The following is a 19600-nucleotide window of genomic DNA, read 5'->3' as shown; positions in this document are numbered from 1 at the left end:
TTCCCCAAATCATAAGTTACCCTTAAACTACTTCAAACATTCTTTATACTTTTTCCTCATTATTATAGGTATCTGGGAAAAAAAATTGTTTAACAAAGAGGAACATTAAGCTCAGCAGTATCTACAAAGAACTGCAGCCCCCAAGGAATAAATACTGGAAAACACCAGGGAATGTTATCGGATGGTATTCAAATAACACATTCAAATATATCCTAACAAGGTTAAGAGTACACAGAATCTTGTGTCAAAATTGCCAGATTAAGAATTTATTTTGTTTCCAAAGCTTATTTCTTGGAACTAGGCTGACAGGATTTGTAGAAAGTATACTGTGTCTAGAAACTTACCTTATTTGCAAGAATGCCTCCCGCTGGTCCTTGCAGACGGGACTAGACACGCCTTCACGACATGGCAGCGATCACAGGCACACCTGACGAGAGGGCAGCACCACTTCCCTCCCACACGCTCCTGCCTGGTTCTCCGAACCTTCACTCCTGTGCGGGAGCACTTCTTGCTCTTGTTTTTTATTTGATGAAGATGGATTCCTTCAAATCAATAACATCTCCATGGTTTTAAGCTTCAGTATTCATGGGTAATTTTAATACTTTTTCTCATTTTCTCAACTGGTTTTCCCAGGAATTCTGGGTTCAAAAAAACCCTTACATTTCCTGAGAAATGCCAGGAAGGAATTCCCACGTGGAAAGCCTAGTCTACGTCCCAGCCCCAGGTCTCACAGCATCATTCTGGGAGGACAGTGTGGTAGAGTGGCCAAACCATGTGAGCTGGAGTCACACAGACCCTGAGAATCATGAAGCGCCTCAAAATCTGTTCCCTCATCTGTATAAGGAAGATGCTATCGCCAACCTCCAGATCTGTGGGGAGAAGTAAACAGTGCAATATGCCAACTTAACCCAGGGAAGTCTGAGGAACTAGTAACTCTTCCTTTAGAGTTGGCTAGAGCAGGTTCTCTGGGTCTTTGGCCTACAAAGGGATACATCCAACCTCTTTGAAAGAGGCAGTAAGAGCATCCGATTCAGAACCAGAGACCCGGGTTCAGAGCCTAGCTCTGCCACTTATTTTAAGCATCTTTTATCTCCTGCTCTCTGATCTCAGGTTTCATCTGCAAAATGAGCGTAACATTGAGTTATAAGGATAAAATGATGTTAAGAACCTAGGAAAGAACCTGGTAGAGAGAGCTGATGGTTTAAGCAGGTGTTTTTTCCCTCTCCTCTCCCATTTCCTATAGTCAATTGTGACACTGAGGCAAAGGAAGGCCACCAAGGAACAGTTTTCAATGCACAGTCAGCACAGAAAATGACCCAGTGAAGGCCAAAGATAGAAAGAAAAATCTCCTTTGGAATAAGTTCTACTTTAAGAAAGTTCAAGGGAAAAAAGCTGGATTTTGCCAAGAAAGTAACTGGACTATCAAGAAAGTTTTATTCAAATGCTTGAAACATCAATTTGGGAAGTATTTGCCAAACCCTGTGCAAACGACCAAATAGATTCAAACATGCCCCCTCACCTCGAGCAGCTCACATCTAGAAACAGGAGACTGTGATGCACAAGGACATCAGGCAGGAGAGACTCCTTCCAACTGGGGACGCCAGCCTTTGCAAAGGAGCCACCAGATTTCACAAGCGTTTGTGCAGAAGGGCGCTCAGGCAGGAGGGTAACAGCACAGCATACTGGACTCACCCACTTGCCAGGGCAGGAGAGGGAGGTGGAAGGTAAAGATGGAGAAGGAGATCTGCGGCAAGGCTATAAAGGGCCTTGAAAGCCAGACCAAGAAATTGGACTTTATCCTGAAAGCAACACAGGCAGTCCATCTGGGGTCCCCAGTACATTTTCAGTAAGGTTTACTTTACACAAGATTTTCACATGTACCAGAAACACCTGTCATAAGAAAAGGACATCACCACTATCATTCTCTTTGTTCTCCTGAGGCAGCCCACCAGAATCCTCACTGGCTATCATAAAAGGATCCTCTGGACCTTTGGAAGGGGCTCAGCCTGAAGTCCCTACAAGGTCTTCACACAAGGGCCCTTGGAGGTCCTCCCTCATTTTATATTTGGAGAAACTAAGGTCCAAGAAGCACAGAAGGTGTCAGAACTAGAGCTTGGCAACCCCCCTCCCACACCCTTCCCTCTAGGAAGAAAGACCCAGGCTACTACCCACACTGCCCACGGTATCTGCAGAGTGCAGCTACCCTGTGCCAGAGCCACGGAGGGGGCCTTGGTCAAGTCTCTCTTCTCACCCCACGGGGCTCTGCCCTCGTCCACCCGACACCCGTGCAGCAGGCAGAGAGCACCAGGGCGAGCAGCCTTGGCTGTACTGTTTGTAACCCAACAGGTCCCCGCTTCTGGGCCTCGGTGCAGTTCAGCTTCCTTTATAATCTACAAAATAGAGACTGACTCAGGCCACTGGCTTACAAACCTTTATCAAACAAACACACACACACTTAGCTCTACATACACAAATAATAAAAGCACAAGTGCACTGGCTGAGGTGTGAGTGGGGGTCCCAACTCTTACTGCCACACCCAGGTAGCCCCTAGGGTGCCTTCTGTCAGCCCCTGGGCTCTGTGGACCAAGTCTGAACAACACCGGTCTAGCAGTTCCTGAGGGTTCTTTCCTTCTCGGGGATGCTCAGTTTCAGCGCTCAAGTGGAAAGGTTAGCAGGGTGGGCTCAGAATCTACGTCGCCACTGAGCAAGGCACCAGAACCTGCTGATGTCTGCCACACTCAGGCCAAGAAAGAGTCAAGACCACTCCCAACCCGAGAGGCTGTGTCTCAGCCCTGCTGTTCCCCGGTTCTGAATGCACTCATGAAGCCCACTCCCAGCCCCGCGTCCTCAGGACCCAGGAGTAACAAACACCATCTTTAGCCAGGAGAGCTAATTCTGCTTGGCCTTGAAATTCCATTAGCAATTCATCCTTTTGGATAAAGTACTTCCAGTTCCCCTAGAAAGTGGCATTCCTCCCACACTCCTGAGTGAACAGGTCCTCAGGTCCACCCCTCATGAGAAGCAGAGTAATTACATACTAGGCACTCGACATTGGCTCAGTGACTGCAGATGACAAATATCACCCTCACTGCCACTTCCCCTTGGCCCCTACACACAATCATCATCATCCCACCCCTGGCCACCTTCAAGCATGACACACTCGGAGACAAGTTCCACTGGGTTCTTGTTCAGCCTGAATGGCCCAGTGTCCTCTTCCAGCCTCAGGAGCCTCAGACCTTCATCCTCCAAAAGTGACTCAGCTCCTCTGTGCTGACAAAAGCATGGCGACACTGCGAGGCAGACATAAGCCTCTCTTCCCCCATGGTACAGCTGCTGAAGGCTCAAGGCTGCCAGCAGGGTGCACAAAAAGCCCCCACTCATTCCTCCTTCATGCCCTCCTCCAGCCACTTTAAATAGTGTGCATCTCCTCGGTCCATGGGAAGACTGAAGATCTCTGGGATTTCAAAAGGATGCATCAACCTTTGGAAAGAAAGCAGAGCCCTGTGAATGCCTAGAATTGCAATCAGCCTATGCGATAAAACCCAACTGGCCAGCCTCACTTAAGGCCTGCTGCAATCTGCCTGTAGCCACCTGTCCAGCCCCACAGCTCACCACTCCTGAGCCTGTGACCCACCTGTCACCAAGTGATCAGTTAGGCCAGACGGCTTGAGAGTCTCACAGACACGGGTTCAAATTCAGTCTGCCACCTCTTAGCTATGTAAGCATGGACAAATCACTTAATTCCCTAAAGTTCCTACAAAAGAGGGGATAGGAATAGTACCCACATGATTGGACTGCTGAGGATAAAATGGGACAAGGTGTATAAGCACTTACCTGGTGCACTGGCTGGCACTGCATGCATCACTAAATGTTAGCTGCTGTCTTTATCACTGTCGCAACTCATCACTGTGCCCTCCCCAAACCACCCCCCGTACCTCTGTATTCTCTTCTCCACCTAGAAAGCTCTCCCTGCTGCTGCTGATTAACCAAACACCTCTCTGTTTCTTAAGGCTCAACTCAACCTCTGACCTTTCCCGAGGGCTCTTCCTTGACCATCCAAACCCACAGGAATCTCCTCCTCCCTGTTTCTTTCACCTGGTCTTTGACACACAATGCAAGTTCTCTTCGCTTTCCAAAGCAAAGAAACATAAGGCCTTGGGCCTCCGTCCCATCTGTCAAATAGAGATAATGAGCCTCTGCCTCCTTTTTGCTGAATTAGGCACTGCAAGGCTCTCATGAGGTGGTCCTAATCACAACACGTGTTTGGATAGGTGCTTAAACATTAGGAGGAAGTTGGATAATTTTCAGTGCCTGAGGATAATGAATTTTCTTAACTTATTTCATGGACACCTAGACCTGTATGTGTTTTTAAAAGCAGACATACAGAATTCAGTGTATGTATGTCTCAATACTATCAGAATACTATTCAGACATACTGAAGGAGACATGTTTATAATGCTTTAGTAGTAAGAGCTGCCACTAACGCAGCACCTCACGTGTGTACTTTACGTAATTCATTCCAGTATGCATAGCAAGCCAAGGTGCTCGTATGGTCCCCACCCTGTAGACGGGGCAACTGAGGCACAGCAAGGCTCAAGTAACACACATGCATTTACGCTACAACCAGCAAACAGAGGAGCCAGGATTTGACCCTGGAGGTCAAGCTCTGGCACTCATGCTCTTAACCTCGAAGTTGTCCCTCACCAGTCAGGCTGTAATTTCTCAAGAGTGCTGGTTCTACCAAAGGTGCCCTATTCCCACATCTGTGCTCTAGTGGTAACATGAGGGCCTTTTCTACCACTAGATCTGAGAGCTGGTATCATCATGTAACTCCAGAGTCCTTCCTGGTTCCCTAAGAAGTGACGGGAAAAGGTTTTATCATCCAAATAAATGGTGACTCACATCTCTGGCTGCACAGGAAAGTCAAGATTTGAAGAACACCATACTTCATACTCATTACTTCATACCCATTCCAGATAAATTAAGTCAGAATCTGAGGTGGAGCCTAAACTGATAATTTGAAAAACGTCTCCATGTGGCTATAGCACATGGCCAGCATTAAGAATCACTGCTTTAGACCAGCAAGTCTCAAGCTTTTAGTGCACAGGAATCACCTTACTACACTGTAGTTTGATTCAGTAGGTTTGGGGTTAGTGTGAGATTCTGTATTTCTCGCAAGCTTCCAGGTGATGCCAGTTATTCCAAAAACCACACTTTGAATAATAAATAAGGATTTAGACCAGTGGTTCTCAAGGTGACGTCCACTGACCCCTGGGGAATTCCAAGCCTCTTTCGGGAGGTCCATGAGGCCAAAACTATTTTCATAATAGTACTCATTTGTTATTTATCTCTTTACTATGTTGACATTTGCACTGATGGTGCAAAAGCAGTGATGGGTAAGACTGGTGGCACCACAGCATGCGTCAGGACAAGGGCACCACACTGTAGCAGCTGTCACTGTGTTCTTCACCACCACACACCTGCATTTAAAAATGCAAGAGCATCCTTGATAACGTGGTAAAGAATTACTATTTTCATTAAAGTTTGACCCTTGAGTACATCTTTTTAATATTCTGTGTGACAAAATGGGAATCGTACAAAGGCGCTTCTGCTATGTACCTAAAAGCAAGGTCGTCTAAAACTCTGATTGAGACAGAAGCTAGACTTTCTTCCCCCACAGAACACTCTCAAGTTTTTACTCTCAAGCCCAAGTAACCATCATTTGTCTGTCACTTTTACAAATTAAGGTTACTCCGGTTTGAGTATTAGGCATTTTCCCAAATAAGAACAAAGTGGGCCCACCACTCAAATGAAGACAATTTACATCATTTATTGCCGATCAAAAAATTCATGTTTTTACACAAAAATTAGAAGTTTGGAAAACTTGAATTTATCACCATGAGCTTAAAAGTGTCTTAATACTTAAAGATGCTTTTGAGGCAACTCAGCTGTCTTATTAAGCCAGATTCTGCAAAAATGTAAAATGATGCCATTCTTTCCAGTTTTTTGGAAAACATGGCTACTTTCCATAAAAACGCATTACAGGCATACCTCATTTTGTTGCACTTCACTTCACTGCAGATACTGCGTTTTTTACAAATTGAAGGCTTATGGTAACCTGGGTCGAGTAAGTCTACTGACGCCATTTCTCCAGTAGCATTTGCTCACTTCCTGTCTCTGTGTCACATGCTGCTAATTCTCTCAATAGTTCAAACTTTTTCTTAATTATTATATTTGTTATGGTGATCTTTGATGTTACTACTGTAATTGTTTTTTGTTTTGTATTTTTAAATTAAGGTAGTAATTTGTTACTTTTTTTTAGACATAATGCTATTTATTACATACTGAGTAAGACTACAGTAGAGTGTAAACATAACTTTTATATGCACTGGGAAGCCAAAAAATTCATGTCACTCACTTTACTGCAGTCGTCTGGAACCAAACCCGCAATATCTCCAAGGTATGCCTGTATTTATGTTAATAGGTAATACTGTATTTTAAATGAGCTAAAAACACATAATTTAAAAATTTCTTAGTTTTAATTTCTAATACAGTAAACTTTTATATAACCCACATAAACAAAGCTCTTTTGGGTCCTCAACAATTTCCATAAGTGTAAAGGGATCCTGAGACCAAAATTTTAAGAACCACTGGTTTAACTCTTTACAGATGGAGACTCTTGAGGGACAGGGCCATACCCAGGGTCACATGGAGGCTGGTGACTAGGCTCTGGGTCTCCTGCTTTTCAAGCTCATTCACTTGGTCCCCAGCACGCCCCTGGCTGGGAGGAGATGGCAGTACTACCTGATGTAGCTGGACAGCGTATGGACCTTGGAAGTCTTCGTCTTTATTAGCTGTAAATGAAAAAAGAAAAAAAGCACTGCTTTAGGACCTCAGCCCCAGCTCTGCAGCTGCTCACTCAGCTGACCGTGCAGAAAGCAGCATTCCTCCGGGTCCCCAGGCCCTATCACTAGCTCACAAATGAACCTAGGGCATCTTATGTGGGGCAAGAACCTTCATCAGTTGATCTTTGCTAATTTTTAATTGGAACCTGGGGAAAAGGCCTTGGTCTCGCTCTTCCCCCATCAAGGCCCCTTCCTCCCATCCTCACTCACCAACAGGATCTCAGTGGCCTCTTCTATTTCTCCATTCCAAAAGTACCTGGAGAAGAGAACAAAAAAAATTATGCTCACAAGATGAGCTCAGTGAATTAAGCCTGGCCCAATTAGGTGATTTACGAAGGTGGAAACTTCAAAATCTTTCCAAGCCCATATAAAAAACTGTGGAGTTGGTCAAGCCTTACAGGTCATCTAGTTCAAACATTCTAGCATTGCCTTAACATTCCTGGAGGTGAGAGGCTCACCATCTCTTGAAGAAGTCCATCTGCCCGGAAGGTTTTCACATGAGATGGTTTATTTTACGGTGTGCCAATTTGCCACCAAGTTGTTTCCCCAGCTTCCACGTGAAGGCCCAGTTCAGGACAGCCCTGCGGAAACTCCTGTATGTTCTCTCCTCCAAACTGGGCATCTCCAGTTCTTTCAATGCTCATCCTACACTCATGACTTCCAGGCACCTCCCCATCCTCTGAACTGGTGCTATTTTTACCACTGACTCTCAGAGCTGAGTGCCCACCAATGAATAAACTAAATAAGCTAAGGAGGATTCAAGGAAGAAGCGAGCCTTATAAGACATGGAAACAAGTCCAAAAATGAAAAACAAATTCAGTGACAATGTTCAAAAAAGAGTCATGAGAACAGCATCATGGGAAGGGAAAGAAATCTGACCTGAGAATATCTACGCTGACCCAGGGCAAATCTAAGACAACTCAAGCATTGGCTTTATCTGTCTCACAAAGCTGTGGTGAAAGGATGAATTATAAGGAAGGATGAACACAGGAGGGGAACATTAGGCTAAAATTCTGTTCTAGTTCCCAAGCACTGGCTCCCAGACTGGCTTATATGAATACCAATACAACTTTTTAAAAATTCAGAGACTCAAGCCCCATCTTTAGAGACTGAACAGATCCAGGATGGAGCTCAGGAATCTAAAGCATGGCCAAATGTGGGAGCCACAGCTACAGATGGTGTGAGGGAATGGTACTGCGGGGCCGGAGAAAGCCTTCGTTACACGGCACTTTTCTGCTCTGACCTCAAGAGTAGGCATTATTTCTCTTCTCTCTCTCTTTCATCAGAGGAGAAAGGAGATGAGAAACAGGATGATCAGAGAAAATGAGGTACAAGACAAATCCTGCATGCTAGCACTGGGATGTGGAAATATTTTGATGAGGGAAATGGTGTAGACCAGGCCCAAGTAAACGAGTTGATGAAATGAAAGGCAGACAGTGCACAGAAATAGTCTGTCATGTATGCCGAACTCTCAAAGCTTTCCAGAGAATTCAAAAGCAACAGAAATTATATTCTTTGATATCCCCAGTGGGCTTAGTCAGGAATGGAATGTCCAGTCTGACTTCTTTGATAACATCAAGCTAATTGATTTAAACAAAGAATGTGCAAACAAGACTCATTGCTCGTAATTTGTAGGTTTTTTCCCCTTCTCTAAACATAGCCTGTTTTTGCTTTTGTTGGATGACATAAACCCACTAGTTGATTTCCTCTGAATACAAATTGATAGTGAACTACTGATGAATTAGATGCCTCTGAGTTGTTCTTTGACAACTCCGCATTAGTTCAGTGCTCTTTCCACCGGCCATGACCTGACCTAGCACTCCCACACCCCTCCTCTGGCCATAGCAAAACTCACAGTGAGGATGCCTTAGGCAGGATGTTCACAGATGCAGCCAGCTTCTTATCCAGGACAGCCCTAAAGTAAAGAGACAGAGTGACAGTCACTGGTGTCCAAGTGTCCCGAGAAGGGTTGGGGGGCAGGAGTTCCTGGGAATTACCCAGGAAATCTGAGCCTAAGTAGGTAACTATTTAGAGGGCCCCTCCCCACTCAGACCAACCCGGTACGTGCACAGACTACCATGCACAGAACCACTGAAGACAGAGTTGTTTATAAGTCCCTCCTTGGGTGGGGAGACAAGCAGGGAAGCAGTTATGGGAAGGCAGTTTTGAGGACAGGCCCAGCCTGCTTGGGGAATGAGAATCTATTAACCCTGGATGGAGAACAAGAAGATGTGGACTCCACTTCAGCCCTGCAGTAGGATGGCTGTGTGACCTTACACAAGTTCCTTCTTTCATTCCAGGAACAGGTATCTGAGCACCTCTCCGAGACAGGCACAGCCCTCCCACTCGACCTGAGTGCCTGCTGTACAAAGAGAGGACTGGTTCAGGCAGTGGTTTCCAAGCCTTTCCACCACCAAGAGCTCCTTTTATCATGCCACCTTCTTCTCCTTTTCTTTCTCAGATATGTATTGGGCTGACACTCAGTGCTTCTGGTCTGTAGATACCTGTGTGACCACACACAACTGATATTAACTCTAAGGAAAGCCAAAAAAGGCATCATGTTCTGTGTTTGTCTTTGGCAAATATAGGCTCTTTTTGCTTTTATTTTTGTAAAGGTTCTACCACAACCCTTAGAGCACAATCATCACCTTTGTAGACCTCTAAAAAATTTTTTTTTCTGAGACCACAGGTTGGAATTCCTGACAGTCTGATTCCTGTGCAGAACCCTGGTGAACACAGTAAACCACACCCGAACTAGCACAAGTATCACGGATGCAAAGAAATGTTCCCAAGTATCAAAACCTCAAGCCCTGGGACTCAGGCAGACCCTGACAAACTCCTCTCAAGCCTCAGGCAGCCGAGGGGACCCAGCTTCGGTTCTCTGAAGTGCTTGGCCCCTGCCAAATAAACCTCACTGGAGCTCTGCTTACTGTTCCTTCCTTCTCTTAGCTGCTGCCAAGAGAACTGACCCACTTTCTCTTCCCCAGAGTTCCAGGCTGAACAGGGCTCTATTTAAGGCTCCACATGAATCTGGTATTACCACCGCCCTTACTCCCTTGGAAAATTCCAGGAGATGAGTAAACCCTGACTGTAAGGAGAGGTACATGGCACAAATTTGTCTAAGCAATGGCCGCAAGTCTTGCTCGCTCAGTCAAGTGATCTGCATGAGAAATTGCACTTCATTGGTTCTAAAGGTGACATGTAAACACAGGGAGTGAGTTAAACCTAGAAAAAAATAATCCAGTGCCTCAAAGGCCCTTTCCAGTCTTTTTGGAAGTATGAAGTCCTTGGTGACTGATCACAGCAACCAGCCCTTTGGTAAGAGACTGTAAAACTATAGAGGACTGTGTCATTCAAAAAGTTCCTATGGAAAAAAAAAAAAGAGAGAGCACGAGAGAGCGAGAGAGCACAGGAGTGAACGAATATGCAAGCTGATGGATAAAACACACACTGAAGACCAGCAGTGGGTCACAGACAGGGAGCTCAGGCCCTCATGCTCATCTGAGTAAAGCAGGAGATACAAATGCAGAACTTCCAGGGCTTCCAGAATTGCAAAGGTCACAGACCAGAAGCTCACAGACCAGATACACAGTTTGGCTCACGTGGCATTTAAAAAAAAAGCCATGACTTTGTTACCAATTTGTACTATCAGAGTATTTCACATTCAAAACGTACACATCATCTAGCCTTCTCACCAAAAAATGAGACTTATGACATTGGACCTGCAGTCCTATGAGGTCACACTTAGCTAGAGCTGAGCAAGGGCTACTCCCTTGAGGCATGACATATGCTTCTCAGGTCAACTTCCACTGCTCTCTCCTCCCTACATGTGAGAAGAGTGAGGGTTGCCATCTACTGTCATTCTCCATCATTACACCCCAGCCCACTCCCTCACTTAAGCTGCCTGTCTACAGACATTAGTGTCTGTGACCCTGGCCTAATCCAATTCTCTCTCTCTATGTGTGAAATCAAAGCCCAGAGAAGGAAGACTTGTCTAAGGTCATATGTGGTGTTGGCAGCAAAGAAGACATTAGAATCTAGGCTTTCTGATTCAACATTCAAGTTTCTACCCTAGCCCCAGCAACAGATTTTTCCAGTTTAGAGTGTGTCTGTCAATGATGAGATCTAAGAACGCTGCCAGGAACCAGAACTGAGAGGCGGCAGACCGAACGCTAAAGAACACTAATGAAGAAAGAGCACTGAACTGGAGCTGAAGACCTGGTCCCAGAACTAGTTCTGCAGCTGAAGCTGGGGTTCCTGCCAGCTAACACTTGTGGGGCCCTCCCTACCATGGATTCATTTACTCTCCTCCTACAAATCCTGGAAACTAAACCTGTTTGCCTCTCTTCTATAAAAAATATTGAACAGAACAGCTGAGGGGAGAGAGCCCCTAAGACCCCACTTCAGAGTCCCAGTCAGTGGTGGACAACACACACCCCAACACACACCCCGCAGCCTTCCTTTTACACCAGACCCCAGAAACGACAGGAAATATTTCTTACTTAGCCATGGCATTGCATGGTAAGGAGAACACTTTATGTACCAGCAACTAGGAGGAAGCCCTAAAGAATAAAAGGCAGCACTGAGACAAGCACGGGAGCATTTAGGGGACTTCCTAAGAGCCTCTGAATCTTTTAGACATTGGTAGTGATCTGGTTTACTTGGCTTCCAGCAACCTGGACACTTCTGAATATGAAATTGTAATTTTTTCATTAACATAGTCATAGTTTGAATCACATAGGATGACCCTCCTAAAAATTCTTCATGAGGTGATAAAAAATTACTCTTAGAAACTAATTTTGACTGTTAAATTCTAGATTGTAGAAGTATTTATTTAAAGAATTGAACGGTAAGTTTTCCCTATACCTGCCATGTAAATATATATGTCTATTATTTTATTTCCTTTGTTCCTTATTACATTTATACTGTTCATTTGTAAACAAATGTGCCTTTTGAAGTTGGGGGGACAAAAGAGAGAGGAGATGAGAGCAACAGTCTGTATCTGGAGGTGATGGGAACCAGAGCATGCAGGAACTTGGAGGCAACCATCAAGGTCAAGAGTTGGAATGCCACAGCAGGAACAGGTAGGCCCCCTAACCTCCCATGGCCCAGGCAACAGTAACGGGATGTTTGTCTCTAGGCAGAGCAGTAAGTGTGGGAATTCTGGACAAAAGGCAAAAACATCGTCCTAGTGGCTGGTGACAGCCACAGACAAAGGGGAGAATTCATGCCCAGAAAACCAGTTACTAAGGTACCCCAGCCAGCTGAATGTCCACCCACCTGCACCCTGGTAGCTCCTCCCCAAGCCTCCCACGGCAGCACCTAAGCCCCTTCACCATACCTGGCAATATCTCTGGCAATCTGCTCGTTGGGACAGTTGGCAAAGACAATGGAGTAAGTGCCGGAGACATAGCTGCCAGTGACAACTGAGTGGAGCTGCAGGCTAAGGGTCCTGAGCATGGGGTATGTCAGGAAAGAAGCTGTCAGGATCTGCACAGTGGGGAAAGAAAAGCGCAGATCAGCAGTGGCATGGCCAATTCACTATTTGCCAGCTCAAGCAGACTGGAACCAAGGCTGGGCATCATATTTCCTTCCCCATTTCCCAGCCACAAAATAATTCCTGGGATCTCTGTTGAGCTTTGGTGCTTAAAGTTTTCATGCCTAGATATTTTCCTCTGCATTTTGCAGATGGAAAAAGAGAGGCTCAAAAATCAAGAAACTTGCTCAAAAATCATACAGCTTTTAATTAGTGAAGCAAAGCTTAGGAGTCAAGTCTTGATAACCTGAAATCCTATTGTGCAAAACTGCTACTAGAGGTAATGCCAACTGACATCCACTGAACTGCTGTCATCCTGTGGAGATCGCTGTGAATGATAGGTTCTTACCATCTATTGATATATTAGGGAATTAATTTCACTTTCGTTCAGTTGTGTATGTACAGGGTGCCATGGGGAGTCTAGAGGACAAGGAAGCCTAATTCTAAAGCAGTGTGACTTGTACTACTGTGGCAGAGAGCTGGGGGTCCAAGAGGAAGGCTCTACCTATGGAGACAGGAAAAGACTTCAAAGATATCATCTAAGTTGGAACTGATAAGTAGGATTACAAGAGGGGGAGATATGATAGTATGTACAAACTCAAGAGGTATTTGGAACAGATGAGCTATCTAGTCTGCATGGGTCTTAGTCTGTGGATATGAGATTGGGAGGAAATGAGACTGGCCAAAACTATAAAGAAAAGGCTCAGGCTAAGGAGTCTGGGGTTTATACTCAAGAGACAAGGTGCTGTTGGAAGTTTAAGTAGGAGAGTAATAATATGATCAATCTGAGCAGAGTAACAGGAAGGAGGATGGGGAGTGACCAGAAGGTCTATTCAAAAGCCCTTTACAACGTTCCAGGAAAAAAGCATTAAGATGCTGAGCTAAGAAAATGGCAGTGACAGTGTGAGAGGAAAAAACATTCAAGATGCAATTGTTCCTTACTGTTTTAATGATCAACATTTAAAATAAGAGGGAATGAAAATAACTGGAGGACATCTTCCATTCCAGGGTTCTCTGCTTGGGAGACACAATGGAGTCACTAATAGGGGTCGAGGAAACTTGCGAGGAGTCCCACTGCGACTCAGGCAAGACTGAACAAGAGCTTGCTTCTCCTGCCTCCCACCCCAGGGCTCGCGTCTCGCTCAAATAAACCTCTGTCCTCCCATTCCTTCTATGTTATTGCCCGGGTCCTGGCTCCTACTTCTTGGCAGGGCATAAGTAGCGTTTTTATGTCTTCAGCTTCACTTTGACTAGAGGCCTGTCTGGGGTGGGTTTTTCCTTCCCTCCTACTACCTCCACCAACACCTCCAATCCAGCATACTGGTCCTCTGAACTAAACCAGTGACCACACGAGAAAAAAAAAACAAACAGACTTTTCAATGAAGCTTTTATTGTGTGTTTAATGACAACTAAATTAGATTATATAGGGAAAAAATAAAGGCACTAGAGAGCAGGCTTTAAATCCTAGTGCCTGTTAGCCTACTGCTAACTGCCCGTGGCCTGTTACTTCCTCTCCCTTCTGTAAATGTTATCTAGAAATCGGAGATTATGACATTTGTACTGCCTACCTCAGAGCTGCCATGGATTCTAACAAGACAGGATAAACAATTTATAATCATTAATCCAGTAAAGGAAGGGACTGTGCTTTGCTCATCACTGTGTCCCCAGCACAGTTCATGGCACATAGCAGGTTCTCCACAAATACTTGCAGGCTAGTGAATTAGTGTATCAGCAAGATGTTGATACTGAGGATAAACAGCCTTGTGAAGTAAGTAGGGCTTCTTGGTCACCCACAGTGCTTTTGGTAGAGAATTGGACATACTACCACACTGTGAGGGGTCAACTACATGACTCTAAGGTGGCTTCCAGCACAGACTCCAAACAAAAGGAGCAACGGCCTTGTCCCTAGCCAAAGACGCCATTCCTGGAAAAGATCTAGGGCACTGCAGCCAGCAAGTATCAGTGGAACACAGAGCTAACAGGATTAAATATAAACTCACCTAAAATGTACTGAACCTCTTGTATGAACTCTTAGTCAAAATGCTAGGAGGTATTTTGGGCCCTCAGGTATTGTCTAAGCTAACCCTTCATTTACAAATAAGGTAACTAAGGCAGAACACACAAATTCTGTGACAGAACCAAGACTTGAGTCCAAGACTCCTGCCTCCCAACCTGGGCTCTCGAAGAACTGCAAGGAGCATGACTAGGAACTGACATAGTGGGTTACTTGAGCTTCACTTAATCCAGCAGCTGTCAACTTGGGACATCTGGCAACATCTAGAGACAATTCTGATTGTCATGACTTGGGGGAGATGCCACTGGCATCTAGTGTGTAGAGGCCAGGACTGCTGCTAAACATCCTTTTAGTCTACCGTCGATCCACACTGAAATACAGACCATTGTTTACATATGTCTCCTGCATTGGACACGAGCTCTTTGGCTTCATTCACTTCTGTATTCCCAGCACTTTACAACCCCTGACAAGGAGCATGGGCTTGGGAAATGTTTGTGGATGTTATCAACAAAGAATCAGAAGCATGAAAGGTCAGTTTGGAACCAAAGGTGGACTACAGTTTATTAGAAAATGATATTACATGAATGCAAAATTGATGGAAAATACACACATCACCAAATTCCCTAATACAAACATTATAATGGAAAAATATTTACTCTCAGTTTTAAAGTCTTTATAGTATTTTCATATTTATGTCTTTATCCTTTTCTAATTTTACATTGTTTTAAAATATTTTAGTTATTTCATAATTCATTGTCTTCCCCCTTTTTTTGTCCTAGATTATCTACCTAGCCTTTAAAAGGTTATGGTTGACTTTAGTGTTTGTTAAGGCAGAAGGGGCCTCAGAAACCACCTAGTGGTTCTAAACTTGTAACCCATCTAGGTTTTAAAAATCTGTGAATACTCAGAAACTGAATGCAACATTTTAATTTATCTATACACTTATAGATGTGTTTATCTGTAAATACATAGATAAACCTGTGTTTATCTATACATTTTCATTGGGTGCAAATCCAGAATTTTCACAAGACAAGACAAGAAAAGAAAAGAAAATCTATAGCCCCCAAAAGGTTAAGAGTTACTGATTTATGCCAACTCTTACACATGAGGAAATTAAGGGCCAGAGAGGGGAAGAAATCACCAAGAAGTGAGCAGCAGAGCTGGGCTAGACCCCTGGGCACCGGGCCCTCCCCTACAGCTTTCCTTTTCACTCCCCCTCCCCACCCACCACAACCACCAGCACCACTGCAAGTACCCTGTAGCGACTTCCAACCATAACATTTTAAGATTATTTCATAGACGACAAAACAAAGCCCCCAGAAAAATACAGAAAAATGAAATAACTGTACTCAACAAAGGATCTATCACATGACTTGTAGATGTGAACTTTCCAGCAGCCACCCTTTATCACCCCAATGACCCTGGCAGTGAAACACAGCCCGGTCACTCCTCACAAGGCAGGGAGTGAAGGGGTGCTGGTAACCTTCAGAACCACGCCACAATTCTCCAGGACAAGGGGTGGTGCCCCCAAGGATTTTACCTTCCACCCCCTACCTACCTGCCTCCAGCTCAAAATCCCAGGAAGAGTAAAGACAAATGCACCTTCTCTCCTCAATCCCAGGGTGGAGGTTTAGAGATGAGAGGACTCACAGTAGGGTGGAACACTCACCAGGAGGCATATAAGGACTGAGGGCCGCGGGCAGCCTGGCAGGGGGCACCGTGCGCCCAGCCTGTCCATGGCGTCGCCGGTAACTGAGCAGCAAAGCCTATTGGACCTTCGGGCCCGAGTTGCTGGCTGATGGGCGGGCACGAAGGGCCTGAACAGCCCTCTCGCCTTACCACCTGCTGCCTGCCTCACTGCCCAGCCAGGTCCCAGCCAGGCCAGAAGGAGGGGGCGGGGAAAGAGGGAGAAATTTTCACTGGGCAACCCAAGCACCACATGCAAACCTCCAACCCCTGCAAAAATAAAAATACTAATTTTCCCCTCCCATTCTAACGCATACATACACACACACACGCGAATCATAAAATCTCCACAGATGCAGAGATAAAAAGACCTAAGTTTCTTAGATATATAAAACCTTCAGAAACAACAGCCCACAAACACTAATACAGATACACAAAACTCTTACACTTTATAGAGGCTCATCCCGCCAACAAAAACAAATAAATGAAACACACACGTGGCTGCCTTCCTGTTCCCCTGTCACCCCCTTCTCCCAGGATCTCCCTTCTAATCCTCCTTGGCTTAGAACACTCTTACTCCCAACTGCTCTCCCTATGAACTCTTTCGTCTTTCCAGGCCAGCTGCTCTGTGCAGCCTTTCCCAAGGTTAATTAGTCCCACAGTCCTTTGTTCCCCCTAAGGCACTTTGTACACATTTCTGTTGCAGCATTTAACATCAACCATGGGGAGATGCAAACAAATTTTAAAAAGAAGCAAGCTAATGATTGACTATTGCCCTTCAGGGATGCAGAGTCCACTTCGTCAGGGTTTCCAATTTTTTAATCTAGCTTTTTAATGTGAAATATCTTGATTATTAAATGACATTTCCGGGGCAGGAGAAGGGATTGAGTAGACAAGGGCACAAGTAAACTTTAAGCCAAGGAAACTGTTCTATATCTTGATTGTGGTACTGGTTACACAAACATTAAAAAATTCAACAAGCTATACACTTAAATTGGCGAACTGTATTTTATGTAAATAGCACCTTAAAGGCAGGGGTAGGGTGGTGGGAAATGCTGAAAACCAATTCAAAATTGTTTTAAACTGGGCAGACCATACAAAACACGTTAGCCAAATCTGGCCTGCAGGCACCAGTTCACAACCTGTGTTTAATTTACCTGTTTACCTGTCTGTCTCATTCTGTGGGACTATAAATTTTTAAAGGCCTAATACACTTCCTAGCAAAGTGTCTTAAGTCGGCTGTAGGCCTAGCCCTATCATTTACATCAACAGCTACACAGGCTCAGGCAAATTACTTAACCTCTCTGAGCTTTTGAGGGGTTTTTTTGGTAAAGGAAGAGCTAGCATCTCCTTCATAGGTCTAAAGTGAGGATTAATTAATAGAGTAGATTAATATAAGAGTACTTTATAAAACGTAAGGCCATGACAGCAATTCTAGAGCAAGTACTCTCATGCCAACTACCAAAGAAGGTTAACTCAGAAAATCTCCATCTGAGATTAAGAATTTAGCAAGTATGGAAAAAACAGGGTTACAGAAAATGAGGCCAAGTGGTCCTAAAAAAAAAACCTTTTTATTTAAAGTCCACTAAAGTAAATCAAGACTGTGATCTTTTATACCTGTGACATTAATAAAGCCACTGTTAATGACCATTTTACCTTAGATCCTGAGATGATTTCCTGAGATGTCCAGAGTTTAGCACAGGGCCTCACACAGATTATGCTTAATAAATGTTTGCTGAATGACTAAATGATAGTCCTTACACACTTGGTATAAAACAGCATTTAATTTCCTTAGATTCATCTTTATGTCTACTTTCAGAGACTTGTGTTCTTCCTCATCTATAGATACACTCTGTTATTGCCAAAGTTTGAAACTGAAGTAGCTCATTAATTTCACTTTCATCAATATCGATGAATTTAAAGCGCATCCATTTTGCAGACTCTATGACTTTTTTCAACTTAATTAGCTCTAGGGAAACATGCATAATCATTCACAATATTGTCCCAAAGTTTCCGCCAGACTTTATTAAGAGCAGCTGGTTTTACATCATCCATCACCTCTTATCACTACCAAAACTTCAGCAATGTTCACTGTTACCATGTTTCTTTCAAAGTGAGGCAAGGGTTCTTTTCAATAGTCAGTAAAGTGGTCAAACATATGCTTGGTGTAATATCTCCTGAATGCTCCAATTATACCCTGATCCAAGTGCTGAAGGCAGTTAGTGCTTTCCAGAGGGAGATAACACAGTATCAACAGTAGGATGAGCAAAGAATGAGTCCGGGTGACTGGGACCTCTGTCCAAATCAGTAACACTCTAAATTCAAGATTTTTTTCTGTGAAAGAACTCAAGGTTTGATAGATAAAACAACTACGAAACCAATCCAAAAAGAAGTCAGCTGTTAACCATATTGTTAGGGCTCGCCAGAAAACAAGACGGCGTTTTTTATTTTTTTTTCCATAAGACAAGTGGGATCAGGGTCTTTATAAAGCAGCAACGGCTTTATCATTTTGTCACTTACGGCACTGGCACAAAAAAATAAGGGATTTTGTGTCTTTAGCTTCCTCTAAGCTTTCCGGATTTTTGTCTGTTTCCCTAAAAGTACGCGAAGGCAAGGACTTCCAAAACAGGCTCATCTCCTCGGCGTTGAAGACCTGCTGAGGTACAAAGCCTCTAGATCTGACCAGTTTCCGGAGTTGCTTGGAATACTCGGGTGCCGACTGGGCATTTAAAGATTCTTCCTGCCCCATCAACCTCGAATTTCGCAGACTATAGCGATTTCTACACCTCTCAAACCATCCCTTGCTCGCATGAAGGGTATCTGGGTTGCCCTTCCCAGTGGTCTCCACCAGCTGCTTGTACACGCGTCTGGCCAGGCCAAATGGCCTTCATCGTCAGATGCCCCTCTACGGTCTAATCCTCGACCCAAAAGATTAACTCGGTCTCCATCTCGATGTAAACGTCACGGGGAATGCACAGCACTTAGGAGCAGATGGGCGAAACATTCTCCACGCTGTCCTTGATGGCCTTCTCGTTTTTCTTAACGGAGCGCACGGCTGCCTCATTAACGCCAGGAAGGCGCCCCATGTCGGTGTTACTCACGCCTTCTTCCAGCTTCTCGAGAATTTTCAAGCTGTCTTCCAGGAGCATGACCCTCCGCCTCCTCATGACAGGCGTCCGGCCGGGAGCCGGGTGCTCCGCTTCGCCCCGGGCGGCCTAAGCCGCTGCCGAGAGCCTAGTTTTAGAGCCAGGAGGCCGCCCGCAAGGCCGTTTAACCTTCGGATGGTCCTCATTCTCATCGCTACTCCTGCCGGCCATTTACTCAGCCTTCGCTCTCGGTGGGCCAGAGGCAGGCCGAACGGAGGGTCGGGCTGCAGGACCGAAAGGCGCACGAGAGGACGCCAGGCTGCGAACCCCCTAACCACCAGCGACCCTAATGGGCCCCGGTCTCGCGAGGCTT

The 19600-nt window shown here is 44.9% G+C and overlaps 1 protein-coding gene across 4 annotated transcripts; it reads right to left on the bottom strand.

Annotated features, from left to right (window-relative positions):
* Nucleotides 1-1411: 1411 nt before the first annotated feature.
* On the bottom strand, nt 1412-19572 carry LOC105065270 (protein CutA homolog). 4 transcript variants are annotated; one of them, XR_006723045.2, is made up of 6 exons: nt 16125-19572; nt 12247-12395; nt 8761-8820; nt 7116-7161; nt 6699-6854; nt 1412-3480 (listed from the first exon to the last, which is right to left on the bottom strand). XR_006723045.2 is itself a non-coding variant. In XM_074362127.1 (6 exons), the coding sequence occupies exons 2-6, from the start codon at nt 12363-12365 to the stop codon at nt 3378-3380; spliced, it is 378 nt and encodes a 125-aa protein (XP_074218228.1). In that variant the 5' UTR covers nt 12366-12395; nt 16014-19572; the 3' UTR covers nt 1412-3377. The 4 variants fall into 4 exon arrangements, 3 of the variants coding, with proteins under 3 accessions (XP_074218228.1, XP_010948643.1, XP_074218229.1); XM_074362127.1 differs by having other exon boundaries at nt 6805-6854; nt 16014-19572; XM_010950341.3 differs by having other exon boundaries at nt 6805-6854.
* Nucleotides 19573-19600: the final 28 nt, after the last annotated feature.

This window comes from Camelus bactrianus, chromosome 4 (genome assembly GCF_048773025.1).
Source record: "Camelus bactrianus isolate YW-2024 breed Bactrian camel chromosome 4, ASM4877302v1, whole genome shotgun sequence".
Taxonomy (NCBI): domain Eukaryota; kingdom Metazoa; phylum Chordata; class Mammalia; order Artiodactyla; family Camelidae; genus Camelus; species Camelus bactrianus.
Note: the sequence above shows the minus strand (reverse complement) of the source record. Positions and strands in the feature narration are given on the sequence as shown.